This window comes from Agelaius phoeniceus, chromosome 1 (genome assembly GCF_051311805.1).
Source record: "Agelaius phoeniceus isolate bAgePho1 chromosome 1, bAgePho1.hap1, whole genome shotgun sequence".
Taxonomy (NCBI): Eukaryota; Metazoa; Chordata; class Aves; order Passeriformes; family Icteridae; genus Agelaius; species Agelaius phoeniceus.
The window spans coordinates 51,244,435-51,262,140 of NC_135265.1; the positions used below are offsets into that span (position 1 = coordinate 51,244,435).

At 36.1% G+C, this 17,706-nt stretch overlaps 1 protein-coding gene across 1 annotated transcript in view; it reads right to left on the reverse strand.

Annotated features, from left to right (window-relative positions):
- CNTNAP2 (contactin associated protein 2) overlaps positions 1-17,706 on the reverse strand; it is a 1,030,166-nt gene that overhangs the window by 323,514 nt on the left and 688,946 nt on the right. Inside the window, exon 12 of the mRNA XM_054654380.2 lies at positions 10,957-11,076. Within this exon, the coding sequence (XP_054510355.2) occupies positions 10,957-11,076 (120 nt within the window). The remainder of the gene's footprint in view (positions 1-10,956; positions 11,077-17,706) is intronic.

A 17,706-nucleotide genomic window follows, 5' to 3' on the forward strand; every position in this document is an offset into this window, starting at 1 on the left:
TCCTTTTGCTAATGACCCTTGACCAGAAATACTTATGAGTCTGCCCCAGTTGTTTCTACTCTGCCTAGCAGAGATGTCAGTCACCTGAAGAGTCTCAGTACACTTTTTGGTGAGCATCCAATTGGCTCAGCTGGTTGTTCATCAGATGCTCACCATACAACACAAGATTGAACATTTCAGCTTAGTTCTGTGGTAGTTACCAGAACAAAATTAGCAATAATGCATCTTCAAGTAGAAAAATGCTTCTTACAGAAACATGCTTATGATCTACACCCTCAAATAATACACACTTGGGCTTTGGAGAGCTAAGTCAGCTTCTATAGGATATCCATGTCTCTGTGAGAACACCAATTCCTGTCCACCAAGCTATTGCTAAGAAAAAGCAAATTCAATAGAGTAGTGATGGTCCTAGATATCCAACACAATTATTTACAACATCACCTTTGAAATTATTTTGTGACAGTAGTTTTTCCTACTCCTACTGACATGATATTAAACAACTTTTTTTTATCATTACTGACAAGCCTAATTCCACTGTAGTTAGCAAATGCTGTTCAGAAAGAAAATTTAGTGTGATTTCCATTTTTGATGCACAAATGCATCCCAACATGAAGATAAAAAGCTATTCTCTTTGGAGGACTATCATCTCAAGGCTTAGGGTACTGCTTTGGCAAAACACACAAAAATAATATTAGGAAGATAATTTCTTCTCATCAGTTTTCTTAACTTGCTTACTATTGAGTGTTTCAGTGTGTGCAGTGTTAGTCTAATAAATCTCATCTAGGATAATTGAAGATTATAACCTCAATAGCTCTCACTCAGGGAAGCATATCCTGAAACATACTAGATAAAACCACTATTTCCAGACTTCCTGAAGAAAACTGGGGCTTAGCAAATGGAAAAAAACTCTAAAGCAGGAAGCATAAAAAGCATGTTAATTCTCTTAATAATGTGAACTCTGAAGATAATAAACATGAACCCAGACCCCTAACATTGAAACACTTGGCTTCCAGTACACAAGTAGAAGGAGATCCTTATACCTATCAGTTAAGACTTTCTGAACAAGAGACCTGGTTTGCAACTGCATCTTTCCATTCCAAATTTAAAAATTTTCTCTGCAAGTTCTCTGGCTGTAGATGCTCCCTACTCACTGTACAAAGTTTCAGAGCTCATCTTATGGTCATGTTGGTTAGACTCTTCTCACTAAACCATATGGAATTCTGGCATTAGTTTGATCTTGAGTTGTATCCTGTTTATTTATTCCTTGTAGGTTGCAAACAAGTCTGTCTCTTCCAGGAAAATTCCTCATTGGTTTTAATGGATCTAAGTGGTCTCTTCATAATATTTTCTGATTGACCACCATATTTTCAGAGAAAGTGCTACTTTCTGTGACCTTGAAGCTAAAAAAGAAAAGAAAAAGGCCAGTTTCCAGATGATATCAGATTTAAGTAATTTTTGCCCTCGTTGCTATTCCCTTTCATTCTTTTTCCCACCACGTGAAAGTGGTGGAGGGGAGTTTACAGCATACCTGTGGTGCTGCCCTAAAAAGTGTACTGAGTGCCCATATTCAAAATTGATAAAAAATGTTGTCTCTAGGTTCACATTACAGTCACTGTGCATTTGTTCTCTTCTGTAGAAAAGCAGTAAGACTAATTTTAAGTGATAAAATGCAAATGTGTAAATAATCTTGGGTTCTTCTTGGAGCATTCAAAGATAGCCTTCACACAAAAACTTCATAACACTGTACACTCATATTCTTACATAATCTATTCACTTATTAGGAAGTCCTGGGAGGGAGACATGGGAGAATCATTCTGTAATCTCCTGCGTGCCTGGGGAAATTGCATCAGCAGTACAATGCCTAGATGTGTAAGCACAGATCAAAATGGATATCTTCTGCAGCTTATTCACTGCCCAAGTAATTTCTTTTTATAACTTGTCTTTCAGAGCATAAAAGAAAGCCTGAGAATTTTTAAAAGCAATAGTGACACTCAGTTTACCTGCCCTTCTAGGCAAATTTATTTAAAAAAATTACACATCAGGGTGGCAACACTGCACCCTGAATGCTGGTTGGAAATTCTAGAGTAGAACGAATCTCTTTCTGCTCCTAGAAATTGCCTGTAATTTTTTCATCACTTGTCTACCTGTTTCAGAAATAAGTGAACTTAATATACCATTTGTGATCTGAATGGGATTTTAGCTATTTCCTTTTAACTAATCTGCTCTTTGAATATTTAGCTACATTGTTCCAGTTTCAGCAAAATTATCAATAGGAACAACATTCTGAACAGGTAAACTGTGTTCTTCCTAGTCCCACAGTCAGCTAGACAAGACAGTAGTAGTGATACCCTGTGAAGGCTGACCTATAACACAGGCTAGAGGGAGGTAAAGAATAAAGTAGGTATTAATTAAAAGGCCTCAATGGATACACCTTGGGCACCACAAGAGCCCAGCCAGGGCTACACCCAAGATGAATCCAAAATGGTTCCGTTGGTCACGAGGTCTCTCACTTTTATAAGTTTTAGTCCATTAGCATATTGGAGTTAATTGTCCAATCATAGCTTTTACTTATGAATTCCCATCCTTCTTGTTTTTCTCTCTTCAGTCCACCGTTGTTTATGCTCTTGGGTCTGAGATTAGGATCATTTGTCCTTGGTCCCCAGCTAGAAAAGGAAGGGTTTTGTCTACCTACTCTGTGAAGAGAGCTTACTATCCCCTTATATGAAGCTCAGAACTACACACTAAAGCAGTACAGAATCCAAAAAATCAAAAGCCAAAACCTGAGGCACCAGTAGCAGTCAATAAAAAGCAGCCCTGGATAGGATTTGATGAGAAGATGTTCTTTGCAGGATGTTCTTTGCACTGTTGATTAAGGACAAGGAAGCAGTAAGGGAGAAGCACGTATGGGAAAGCATTTCTGTATACCACAAGTCCCACAAGAACTTAGTGACTCACACCTTTCAGGCTTTGAGGCATTACAAGAGCTAAAAGCCCACAGAAGTACAGAGCAGCTTTCCCAGTAATATAGGGACTATACAAAGACACACACCTCACATCACCTGTACCCCTCCCCCAAACAAACAGAAAAACTCAGGGAAAATATTATCATCACAATCAAAGTTTGCAAAACACCACCACCAACTCCCACTATTTCAGGGGCAATTTAACTGTCTAGCCTTTACTTGACCTTAATTTTCTGACCAAAATCAGTAATAAAAGTTCCACAGAAAACACAAGTTTTGTTTGGCCTTTCAATAATATTCTCTACAGGAGCAATTTTCTAGGGAGAACTGAAGCATATCACTGGCCTGAAGCAGCTTGTGCTAAGTTCCTTACATCCCCAGTAGGGAACAAGTGTGTGGGAGTGAATCCAGAGTTAAATATTTGCTTCTAACATTCACAGTAACAGTTTGAGGTAGATAGTACTGCTCATCATTTTATTTCCAACCATCCCTTTTTTCTGCTCCCCCAGTTATGGATGTATTTCTTGAAATATAGGCTTGTGGGGTCCTGCAATGCACAGAATTCTAAAAAGGATTGTTGTATTCTAATTTCTGAGAGCTTGGTTTCCAACAAATGAGAAATATTTTCTGATTGCAGATGATAGGAGGATTTCTTGCTTCTCCTAGACCAAATAATTCAGCAAAACAAAGACTCTCCTTTATTTTCAACTAAGTCTTCTGTGTCACTCTCAAAAGCCAATTTTTTCTCATGCTTTAAGGTAAATACACATTTAGTCATCTTATGCCTGATATATGAATGTTTGCTCCAACTATGAGCATCTGAAATGCATTAAGATGATGACATGACATGCATTTATTCATGTATATTCTTATATGATGCCTCAGAGTTTGAAGTGGGGCAGAAAAAAAGAGGAAGAATCACAGGAATGTAGTCAGACAGCCAGAAATGTTTCCATTACTTGGTGATTTAAGAAGCCACCTTGAGTGTCAATGATAAAGCTTGTTCTCTTCTGAACCAGAGCAAATCAAGAACTTTGTCCTGAAGGCAGACTTCACATGATATTTTTTGCTATATGGTTTAGATATTTTCTCTGCAGTTGCAAACTGGGGTAGCTTTTCACTTTCTACACATGCAAAGGTGACTGCAGAAAATATATAGAGATATTCCAACATTATTTAGGATTATGTGAATTTAACATGATTTACTCAAACCCTAAAGTCCTGACATCCCATTTTCATTATTACCCATTTTTGCTTAATGAAGTCACCAAGTATTGATTCACAACCTTTCCTCCCCCCTACCAAATTTGATGATTTTATATTATGAAGAGCCCTGAAATTATTAGAACCTTCATGTCTGAGTGGAGGCTGTTTCTATGGCAGTGTATGTTTAAGTCGTGAACATTATAAAAGGTAAGTAAAAACAGCCCTCACAATCCCATGACCCTTAATGCCAGGCTTTTACTCTTCAATGCAGTCCTTTACTCTTCCATCTTTAAAAGCCTGACAACATGATAAACTTGACATGCTGTCACAGAACACAGCAACAGACTGCTCTCACTCATTCCTTGCCATCTAGACAGTGGCTTTAACCAGTCAGACTCAAATAAATTCCAAGCCCAAGGGTGCCTAACAACATCACTTTTTAGTGATAACCTGAGGCACACCCAACACACCAAACAGAAAAACATCCTGATTTATTTCACAAGGACCCCAGACAGCAAGCTGCCTCTGATCAAGATGAGTCCAGGTAAAGCTAATAATTACAGTCTGTCAACTGATTGAGGCTGAGTAAAAAAGTTGTGTCCAGATGGAAAAACAACCATGATCACTTTTGTAGCAAGTCAGTACTGTGTTCCACAGCAAGGGGGAAAATACACTAGCCAAATTTGTTGAGATACATTAAAAGTACCACAACGAGTAAGACAGCCAAACATGACATAAATTAAAAATAACAACAACAAGAAAAGCTGATTAAAAATGAAAATATGTACCCATGAAACCTAGAATAAAAAGGACAGGCCATGTAAATAAGAGCAGATGAAAAATATAATCAATGAACTAAAGCTGAGATGCAGGATGCTTCAGCCAACTTGGCAGGCAGAAACGTAAACATAGTCTGCTCTGTTTCCAGGTTTCTCATGGGTCTATTATTTTACTCTGATGCTTGGAAGATGAACTCACCTTAGGAGTAAAGTCTGCCATCAGAGTTGCTCCTCTAGACATGATGCCTTGATGCTTCAATGATTATTTTCTTCTTTCTCAGGACTTTTTCTCTTTTCCTTTTTTACAGAGAGTCTAGCTTGATAAGCCAAAACAATGAAAAACAGTGTCCTAAATTCCTAAATGTATTGATGCTTTTCCCTTTTTTTTTTTTTTGCTATGTTTGTTTCTGCTCTTGTTTCATCTGCAAGCAAACAAGCTTGGACACCCTGCAACAACAGCCCCAATTCATTTCAAATATTTGTTCCTCTTTTTACCTCTCAAATGTAATTTTAACTTGAAAAAATGACTGACAGACTATTAAAAAAGCCTCCCAAAACCCCTCTACAATGGAAAGAAAAGTGTATGAGATGCTGTTAGAAATAAAATCTTCATTTCATATGTAAGAATTGAGACAATGAAGCTATTTTTCTTCCTCTATTTTAGGCAAGGGACTGAAATATTATTGCAGAAAGCTTTCTGCAATGAGATTACACTAGTAAGGTCTCTACAATTGTCCCTAAACAACTTAGCATTGCCCAATAACAAAATTTTGTTTACTCATTTTAAATATGTATCAATTCCTTCTATTCTGATTAACTACTAAAAAATATTAACTTCTTCCCTAAATCTTTACTTTATTGATTTAAATTGCTCAACATTTTGTTTTATATATATATATATATATATGCATGAATAAAAGTTCTGGTACCTTGGAAGTTCAGCAATGCAGTTCTCAGGTAAGAATTCTCATATGAGAGAACTGATTATATGGATATGAGCAATAGAATCAAACCTTTACTGCTTCTAGGGCACTTTTATTTTGGATGTAGTGATGGCACACTTATGTTCATAGGGTACTATGTTTCTACATATTTCATAGTATAAAACACTCCATTGACCCGCTATTTACAGAGAGAAGAGAGAAAAGTCACAGGATACAACAGTTGTGGTTGTTTAATGTCTGCTCACAAAGTCATTCTAGTAATTATCACATGTGCCACTTCTGTTAAGGAAAAAATGAAGAGAGAGAAGGGAAGGAGGAGAGTGCATAGAGAAGTCACCTCGTACATTTGACCTTAATGAGGCAGGCTATGAATACTCATAATGATTTCTCAAACTGTTTGAAGATGAGCAGCTTGAGGCAAATGAATTGTAGGAGAAAGGAGATAGGCTAAGTACCACTCAAATGGAGCCATTATGCTTGTAGCTATTTGGATCCTGAAATGAGATAAAAGCTGCATCGTGGAGGCATAAAGACTTCAGGACCAATAGAAAGAATTAACTGACATATCTTCTGGTGAAATACATTATGAAACCTTTCTGTTCTACTTTGCATCAGTAGTCTAAGTGATGAACCACTAGAAACAGCAGGCTATGATTTTCCTCTCCTCAGCTTAAAGCCTCAAGCAACTACAGGAGAGCAGATCTGCCTCTCCTGCAGACATCTCTTACAGCCATTAGGATAAGTAACTTGGCCCTTATCTTCCCTCTGCATTGTTCCTCTACTTATTCCTCACTCTAAAAATTCTTGCAGGACAAATACACAAAGTAAGATCTTAACAATCTTACTCAACTGACATTTTTTTCTCCATCCTCCTCATAACAAACAGATAAAAAGAGAAACATGAAAAATGGGAAGTAACCAATTTCTTTCTTGTGTCTTTTTCAATGGGACTAAAACTAATCTGTCAGAGGAAAAGGAAACAGGCCTAGAGATTCAGCAATATTATACAGCACATGGAATGAAGCTGCAATATACTCAAACTTTGCACAAAAATAATTAGGATATTAAGATATTCTAACAAATACCTTAAAAGAGCAATTCTTTCCACTACAGCTGCTGCTCTAATGATAATTAAGGAGAAAACAGGAAAGGTCAGACTGGGTACTGAGAGAGCAACCCTCCAACTTTGGAAAAACCAGTTTGAATACAGAGTCTAACTTTGCCTTGTGGACCTGCCTCTAAAAGAAGGTAAGATGAGAGAAAGAGTTTTGAAAGAACTTTGAAAGAGTTCCCTGTTGAACTTAGCCACAAAAGAGGCTAAACTGAAAAGCAGTCTAATGGTTAAACATTGTGCCAAAACACAGCATCAAGGAATACTTTTTCCAAAAGTGATTTAATTTGAAAAATTCCAACTTTCTACCTCTAAAGCATTTCCAATACTGTTTTTCAAAAACAGAAAAAAGAAAGGCAAAGGAAAAAAAGCTTCCTAAAATTTACATAGTTACTACAGACAACTATTTTTTTTGGAAAACTGCATAACATGAACAGCAATGCCCTACATTTTAAAAAGCTATTTTATTGCATCAGAAATAGTTGGAATGTAATATCTCAGACATCCTCATTTCACTATGAGGACATAAAATATAAGTGCTTGGTTCCTCTTCACTATCAGAACACAGCTCTGAGTACAGCCTTTATTTTGGAAAAGAAAAGGACAAGAGACTTGGAAGGAGAAGCTTGGGGATTTCTTTGAAAATAGGGTTATTTGTAGAGACCACAAACTGCTGTGGGAAGCACATGCAATTACATATTTCTAACTTTGCACCATTGAATTACCAGCACATCTTAGAAAACAGAACAATTTTTAGTTACCACAGCAACATCTGTGAAGGGGGGGGTCTTGTCATGACACTCGTCAGTTTACTAAATTAAGACACACTAAATTTGGATATGGATTATGCCCAGAAATATGCCCAGACAGCTGTCTTCTGCACCACAATTTTCTCTCTTTTTTCTTTTTAATATTGTTTGTCACATTTGGGTACTCTAATGCTTTCTGACTATAGACTCTGTAAGTGAAATGCTGATATAATAATGAAATTATGAATTTTGTGTCCCCATATTAGTGATATAGTATATTAAAGGGCTAAAGACAATTCCACAACAAACAATTTCAGTGGCTTTTCAGGATATTGTCCTTGCCCTAGAAAGTTTACAGTCAAGTGAGAGTGACACTTATTATCCAACATTTTGCTCTAGTAAAACTGTACTACAGTAATTGTGAAAGTAGTACATAGCTGTTAAACCACCTTGCTTCACAACGATTGATATTCACTTTGCCAACTTGGTGGACTTGCTTTGTCAAGGAATGGAACAAGAAAGTTGCACTTCACATTTTTAGTCATTAAGATGTTCTCTACTTTCTAGTTTCATCTGAATGAAAGAAGGTGAATTTAAAATGTGCATTAGTATCTTGCGTAGTAATTTAATATAGAGATGTTTGTTTTACATTGTGGAAGAATAGGAACATTTAGATTTGACTCTCAGACTAGAGAGGAAAATATAGTTAAAAATCTCTATCAAAACAAAATATCGCTATCTTGCCATATTAATTTTATTCATGTAGTATACTCCACGTACCAATCAGTATAGCTAAATTTGTAGGTTACTTAGCTTTATGTTCACAAAAAATATTTAATTGTAATTCAATTAGTTTAAGTTCTTTTTCAACTGTAGCTCTAGCAATACCATATACCTGCACAAGCTGGATACTAATTGGTTTTGAAAATCCTGCTCTGATTCTCACATGCTTTAGTGCTTTCTGTTATATGACAAGATAGGTATCATTGCTACAGAGTTCTGTAGAACTGTGTTACTGATGAAGCAAAGTACTCATATAATCTCCTTCCCTACACTAAGTATGTGTGCTGCTGATAATACCCTATATAGACTCAGAAAAAGATTTAGGAAGTTGTGCTAAAATTGTAGCTCTTGGCCCTCCAGTCTTAGTGTCTCAGATGACCACTAATCAAAAGAAAACAAAAACTGTGGCATCTGCCATGTATAGGCACTACACAGTATGTACAGAGGTGATGAGCTTTACTCTGCTGGGAACAACAATCAGTTTTAGAAGCACAGATTAAAATTACTTCCCATCAATTTTCACATATCTCTTGCAGTCATTTGCATTGTAACAAAGAAATAGTTGTTTTAGGTTTTGTTTTTTTTTTTTTTTTCAAAACTGCAATGTTTATATGGATATTAGTGCAAATTGCCTTTTTCTTGTAGCAAAGAGCTGCTGATGAGAGTGATCCAGTTAAACAGAAAACTGCATTTTTCCACAGAATGCTTCATAGCCAAGTGAATTAAATCATGTATCCTAACGTTCATGATCTCCTTGCACTGGTTAGGAAAAGGTCACATTTATGTATTCTGAAATTGTTCTGTAGATGAGAAACGTAAGTAAAATGAAATTATTTATTTTACTTCTCTTTTTTTTCTTTTTTTCCGGGGGTTGAAGAAGCTGCTAGGACTTTCTGTTTTATTTTTATATTTAACATGAACGAGCAATGCTGCAGTACTGGATGAGTGTACTTTTCTGTGCCTAACCCCACTAGGGCAGTATATTTTTAATTTACAAATCTACCCTTGAAGAGTACCCAAAAGCTATAGCTAGTACTGAACACAGCAGTTCTGAATAGCAGAAATCACTTAAATGACAGCATTCTTGGCCTTGTTTCCTGCAGTGCCTGCCTGATTAGTTACTGATGCTGTCCAAGGCGCTCGAGTTACGACTTAAAATGCTCTACATGGCTCAGGATCTGAGAGAGTGCCTTTACACCTGTGTCTTGGGACAGATGGGTTGGCCTGTCTCTCCAGTCCAAATGGGATTGACAGCACTTCCAGATCTTAGATCATGCTCCTTTCTAGGTATGCATTTATTATACAAAAGCAGACATTAATAACAACGTGGAACAGTGGTATTCTGTTCTCCAACAGGCTGTCTGCCCCAACCTGATTTGTAGCTTGCTTCATGTGTCATGCTTCCCTCCCCATCCCTCCCACTCCAGTTGGATACACCCCCATCCCCAGATATGTCCAGATTTCTGCCTCCAGAAGCATGTGAGAGCTTTAGCACCTGTTATATCTAAAAAGTCAGAGACAGTGTTTCAACCTATGGGGCAGTGTCTTCACCTTCATGTTGCTGATGATGGAGCCTGAGGACTCAGACATACACCAGATTTCCAATGCAAATATAAAGAAATTCTAACTTTTTAGGCAGACATTTGGGGAAAGCCAGAGCACATGTTTGTTTTATCAGCTATCCAATATTTCATATCAGAAAAAGTCCTGAGACAACTGCTATGCATTAACCGAAGAAATAATATATTCTCAGTGCAAAAAATTGTCCTGTTTTTCATGATCATATTTTCCTGCCTCATCATGGCAACACAAATAACTAAGATGAGATACTTTTGGTGAGAATACATACTAGTCCTAAAAGCATAAGACAATACATGCAACAAAATCAAATTAATGTAGTTATATAAATATTATCTTCAGATTTTAACTGGTGTTAGAAAAACAGTTTAAAAGTCAAACCAGACAATTAAGAAAACTTAAACGTTTTGCTTCTTCAGTAATTAATTTTTATTCCCTACCTGTGGTGGTAAGCTGCCTTCTGCGACACCCCGTGAACAACAGATACTACTGAACTCCACTAGGCTGATATACAACAGCTTTGGTAAATGGCCATATTCATCAAATTTTTCTGTGTGTATTTTTAAATTTTTTTTAATGATGCAACACTGAGGATACAAAGACCCATTAAGCCTAATAGGTGCAATTCAAAAAGCTTATTAAATGGAGTAGCTGCTGCCTTGCTCAGTCTATCCTGAATAGTGACTTCAGATTTGATGATCCCTGATGAAAAGTTCTTAGCAATTATTTTTCTTTTAACAAGAAATATGAAAGGCCTCTCTCTCCTAACTACATTTTAAAAGACCCAAAAAACCAACCCCCCCCCCCTTCAACCAACTTAATTAGTAAATACAATGCAGTTACCTGTCATGTTGCAGTAAACTTTCAAAGGTCCCAGTGCCCCACTGCCATCTGGATCTATCCAGTAGTAATTTGAAGTTTTGCCCAAGTGTTTGTATGCTTCACAAGAGAGTTCATAAATAGCTGAAAAGAAATAAAACAGAGCAATAGGAATAGTTTTAACTTAGGGGAAAAAATCTTAGGAAAATTAATGGATCCTGTTTATATACAAAGGATTGTACCTCTGACATTAAAGCAATATCATTGAGGTTCACAGAAAATAAAGCATCTTTCCAAAATTACAGAAGTGATTAAAAGCTTGCAGGACATAATTTGTGCTTGTGTAATGTGAGGAAAAGTAAGAATAGGAAGACAATTCTAGTAACTTGGAGAGAAAGAGAGGAAAAATAATACTTGTTCAGGAGTATATTTAAACCATTTTTAACAATATAGTTCATAACTTTGTTTATATTCTTATTTAAGATTCAATTACTTCTATTGATACAACGTACTTTTACCTTTAAGCTTTTTTCCAAGAGATACTAAAAGAGCTTATGAGTTTTCTCTCTGTAAATTTTTTAATTGTTCATGTTTTATTACAAATCAGAATAACACTGAGTTTCAAAATTGTGAAATTTCTCCCTACCTGCAATATCTGTCTCTACACAGCTCTGCAGTTACTCTATTACATATATACAGAACTAATTCTCTGGTCCAGCAATGTCACAGTATTTGCTGGAATAACTTGAATTGATATAGCAGACAGGTTTGTTCCAGTTTTTCTTTGAATACTGCTTTCTACTTCAAGTAATAAATTGTTTGTCAAAATGTATGATGAATAGCTCAGACATAATAAAAAAGCATTGTAGATAGAACTTTTTTGGGTAATTCACATATTTTCTTACAAATGTATAGGTTTACAAAGTTATGTGCATTAAATATGAAGAAATACTATTATGCAAAGGATAAAAACCCTGATAATTTATAGAAATTGTTGTGTGTGTATATATGCATAAAAAGTTGAATTACAGAGATATTTTCCTATACAATTCTTTAAAAATGAATGCGTAATGCTGCTTTGTTTTTCAGGACCAGATGGCACAGCTTTTTTGTTTGGAATCAATCAATCAGCTGCTAAAAGAAATGAAATGTTTGTTTAACCAGACTTCATATCCACTCTAAAAATTCATCTAATTTGTTGGCAATTCTTGCAAGCAATCTCTTCGCTAGGACTGGCTTTATTTCAAACGTCCATAAGGATGAGCTGTTTTGCTGGGCTCTTATGATTGATGAGTGACTGATCACACATGCACATTTAAAGGCCTCTAACCAAATATCAAGACATGGGAAGGGAAGTGGAGTCAAAAAAAAACCAAAAAACAAATGTTGATGTGGCATGAATGCAAGGCTAAATGCTGTTATCTATCTACAGTCTACAGTTTTCTTGTGATGCTACAAGAGTAGGACTTTTCTGGAAAGTTTTATGTTCTCATTAGAGGATATAAAGTAAATTTTATACAAGTAGATGACACTTTAATTAAATTTTAAGACATTACAAGCCATTTCCCCTTTCTCCACAAACAAAGGTCAACATATTCTTCCATTATCAAGGAGACTCTGTGTCTGTTTTCAGGCACTTCATGCAGAATTCATAAGGAATTCATAACCTATTTTGTTCAGAATTGTTTCCCTCACTTTCTACACACTATCTAAAAAATGTCATAAAATACTAACTCCATCAATGTATAATTGTTGTGATACCAACAGGCAAATTTTAATGGATACACTCCATGTCAAGTCAAGAAGATAAGAAATATTGTTTGTGATCTTAATGAAGTTTTTGTGTTTTCATTTTCTAAACTCTTTCAGAAAATCAGGGGAGCTTTGTCTCTGTAGTAACCAGACCTTTATGTAAGGCCATATGACATTTTTATCCAAGTTTGCTGCCTTTGAGAACACAGGCTAATTTTTGTAGAGATACTGCTACAAGTCAGAAAACAACATTAAAGTGTGTTATATGGAAGTCAACTTTTTTTTAATAGAAAATCAGGGGTTTAGATACAACACCCTTATTTCTGTTCTAGAATGGTAGAAATAGAAAGTGGTATGTAGGTATTAGTTTTATAGCACAGAAAAGACTGTTTTTTAAAAAGTCAGCTTTGTTAAACTTCAATGTTATATTGAACATTAATAAAGATTAAGATGTTCTTCAAATGAAGGCAAAAGAATGGGATATTTTAAACAAATTCAACTTGTGAAATGTTTTATGAATGTGGGATAGTTTTCTGGGAGGTGTTATGCATATGCATAGAGTCCTAAAATTAAGGTTGGAAAAGACCTTTAAGATCATCTTGTCCAGCCATCAACCCTATCACCACCACCATGTTCACTACTAAACCATGTCCTCAAAGTGCTGAATCTACAGGCTTTGTTGAAGAGTTCTAAGGATGATGACTTCACCACTTCCCTGGCAGTATGTTCCAATGCTTTACAACCCTTTCTGTGACTCTGAACCCCTCTGGCACAACTTGAGGCCATTTAGGTAGATGCATAAAGATCTTGAAAATGGGGATCAATAAAAATGTAAAGGTAGGCACCAGTGCAGTGAGCAATAACAAAAATCACTTCACGGGCACATCGGAACAAAGTGAAGGGACAAGTGAATTTCACATACTGACAAAATAACCAGTAATTAAAGGTGCAATAGGAAACAGCAGTTACGTTCCAATGTATGAAGACAATTGATGACAGAAAGAGATATTGTTGACTTTGAATGGCAAAGGGTAGCCACTTGAAAAGAAAAAAGAATAAGGAAAAGAACAATAGCAGCAAGCTATCAGGCAGAAGGCAACTCTGAGGCAGAGGAAAGTAAGACATGATACCAAGATGTTGAAGTGGATGATGACATAGAAAGGAAGACAGCGCAGGATCATTTTATCAGCCACTGCTTGCTTTTGTAAATGTTACACAAAAAGATCAGTAGTGTGTAAGGCAGAGAGCAGGTGAAAATAGAAATTAGGAAACTCAAAGAAAACCTAGAGTAGATGAAAGGATGAACATTAAAGGAATGCTGTTTTAGAAGTCACCCAAGCATGCTAAAACAGAGAAGAAAATGAACACAGAGTATACAAGGAAGAGACCATGGCAGAATCAAAACTGCTTTAATGAGAAAACTGCTAAAGGTGACAATAAAAAAGCAAAAGACCTAACTGAGCTAAGAAAAGACAAGGAAGAAAAATGCAAGATTTGGATATAAAGTTTACAGTGTTCACATGCAAATTAGGAGAAATGGTTGCATATATCCACATACAGAGGAGGTAGAGGGAGAGAGGGAAGGGCTTTGTAGTGCTGATTCCATCTGGAAGATAGGAAAGAAAAAATAAACAAACAAAAAAGTGGGAGAACTGAGGACACAAGGGTAACAGATTTTTGCTTTTCAAGCCAGTAGAAGTGAAATGCCAAAAACATATATTTGCTTTCTTGGTACCTGGTCCAAATACACAACATATGTAGTCTTAAGGGACTTCAGAATAGCATTAAACCTCAAAATATTCCAAGCTGAATGTAAAAACTCACATGCACCCTGATGTCCAGAAAAGCTATTTCTAGCATAATAAATCCAGCTGTCAGTTTGTTAGGGTTTCTCAAAGGTCACTTCCATTCTTTCTGAGGAGAATAGGGAAAAAAACCTCTCCCTACAAACAGCTTCTTCACTCTTTACATGCTTTCACATTGCATCAAAAATTGTCTACAAGCTGCAAGAGGTGACAACCTGGTCAGAACAGTGATAGAAGCTCTTAGAATGAGGAAAACAGTATGAACAAAAAGAATCACAACTAGAAAGAGAAGAGCACCAGAAAACGCAATAGCCTTTTTAAAGTTTAATCTCCTGAATAATAAGATCAAACTGAGACCACCAAATCCATTTCATGATAAAATTTGAAAGGGCTTTCCGTGTTCCAACATGAAGTTTTAAAATCATAAGCATAATTTAAAAAAAAAAACCAAAAACAAAAAACAACTCTGTATCTTTCTGCTTTCTGTGTGAAGCATCAAGCTTCTCTAAGCTTCTTGGTCCAGACAGAAAACCCAGCCATTTAAATTAGCTAACAAATGCAACCATGAATGCATTTTGAAGTTCACCATTAACAAAGCTAACATTTGCAACAGTGGATTTGAATGAGCATGGGCTTGAGGGGAAAAATATATTTTCTTAGAAAAGCTTGATTAGGTAACTAGGCTAAGGGAGAACAGCCTAGAGTGAAACAAATACTAACAACAAACCCTGTAGCTGCACAGACTTTAAGAGCATTTTCATTCCTGCCTTTCTTCATGGGTTCTAGACACCAAAGAGAATGTGGTGATGGATGGGGAAGTCAACACTCATTTCTGCATTTTCAGGACCCTCTATTTTAAACATTAGAGGAGGAAAAGAAAATAGTTCAAAGAAGAGTTTACAGAATAGTTTTTTCCAGCTCGAGAATGTTAGTCAGAAGTTGGAAAGAATCGACACCTCCTAGATTTCAGCGGCTCTTAAGTGATAGAGGGAAGCAGATGTTCTCACTCCTGTTTTACTTTCTGACTGCTGTAAAAATCAAGGGATAGTCATCCTGCACAGGTGGCACAGCTGCTGGCTATCTCCAAAAAGCAGAACAGCTGAATAACAAAAAGGATTTAGAAACTCTGTGGCCCTATATGATGTTCCCATAAAATTTCATTAGCACCTTGGTGAACTACAGTTTTTCCATCACTCTGGGAAAAGCCAGCTTTAATTTTAGGGCTGACAAACAGCCTCCTTTTATAAGTGCAAAGCTTATTATAAATAGATTACCTGGCATGACAGTCTGCAGTATGTGGCTCAATGAATGTGTTGCAATATGTTTTGTTTCTGACAGTGAATGTGGTTGCTGCAGGGAATACATTCCTTTAAACACCTGCTAATATAGGAGTAAATCTCAGCTTTACAGGAACGTAGCAAAGGTATAGATACAGAAAAATGGATGGAATTAAATTACAGCAAAAGTGACAAAAACAGGCAAATGCATCAGATCCACAAAGTCCAGCTATGTCTCTCCAGCACTTTCAAATTCTTGGAAAAATACTAAAAGCTAAATAGACTGTGAGGTGCTTGGGTTTATTTAACTCAAACTGGTTTCAACTCTTGAGCCCTAAAAGCACAAACATGCAATGCAGGGGGAAAAAAACTCCAAGGTTACCCAAAAAAATAGCTGCACACTGAAATGTAATACCTGAATTTTAAAAGAATAAAATAAGATTTGTTGTCTTATTACAACATATATTCAGAAGACAACTGGGAAATGGAAAGTGTTAAAAAATAAATTTTTATATATCAATACATTTACACTGTAAGTTCCTGCTCTGTCAGCAGAATTTTCTCTCTGTGCTCATCTACATTAAACCTATACCCACCCTTTACACATGGCAATTCTATGTCTTGGAGAAATTATGTCTTACAATTCCTTTAAGGTAAGTTAAAAGAACTAGATATTTCATCACAGTCAAAACAAGATGTATATGAAAGAAAAATATCCTTCTGTATTGTGACACATAGCTGCTGGGTTGCTGTACTACCTCAAGTATATTAACAAGTTTTTAAAAAGCTCCACAAAGAGTCAACATGATGGAACACTACTTCAATGTTCTTGCTATTCTGTAGGACAATGTCTGCAATGATAGGCACCAGGCCTTATGTCTGGCAGTTTATTCAAGTCTGGATATAAAAACTCTGTGGTTTGGAAATCAACATTATAATGTCTAAGAACAGGAAAAGTAAAATAAATTTAAAAATTCTTTCTCCAGTTATAGTTAACTAAAAATAAGCACATGTACTGTTAAAGTCAGACAAAAATAAGTGTGAACAACTATTGACTTTTATATCTTACACTGTGAGAAGTCATCTTTTCAGATATGACTATGAGATGAAATCTTTTCTGATGTAGTATTTACCAGGTTCTCAAATATTAGGAGTGCCCCTGTTCATTTGCTATTGGAAAAGAAAACGTGGTTCAAACTTCTGCTGAACATTCCTGGCTTTGCCCTCTCCACCTTTTTAGGCTGCCAGTTTACAGAAGCTCACAACCCCTTCAGCTGAAGTAAAAAATTAATCACAAATCAAAACCCAAGGACAATCACCCACTACCCGCATCCAGAAAACCTCTTAGTCAAACAGTGACAGAAGGAGGAAATGAAAGCTAAGGAAGAACCCATCACCACTCTGATATAGAAGAGCATATGTATCTACAATACATACGAGATATGTATATATTTGAGTTATTTGAATACACTTTTATTTATCATTTTAAGTGTATGTATGCACATTCATCTGAAAAAAAGAGTTCCAAAACATTAAAAATACCTAAAACAATCTCATCCTGCACAGAGAAGGTTCTAAGGTAACCAAGACCTCTGTTTTAGGATTCTTTTCTTGTCATTTCTACTTATTACACAATAATATTAATGCAAAAAAAGAAAAGGTAATGAAACACCTGGTTTGCTTTCTGCATACTGCCAAAGACCCCTTTAAAAAGTCTTTCTTGGCTAAAAAGTATCTTGAAAATATTTGGTAAAATAACACTGTCCTCCAAATAAAAGGTGACAGTGATACAAAGACAAAATCCTAACTAGAATAAAAATTTGTCTCGCAAACCCAACAGTAGTTCCTCACATTAAATTTATGATGGACTGTTAGAGAGAGCAAGTTCTGCATGACCAGAAGGTGTGTCACCACAAGCCACACACTAAATATCAGATAGA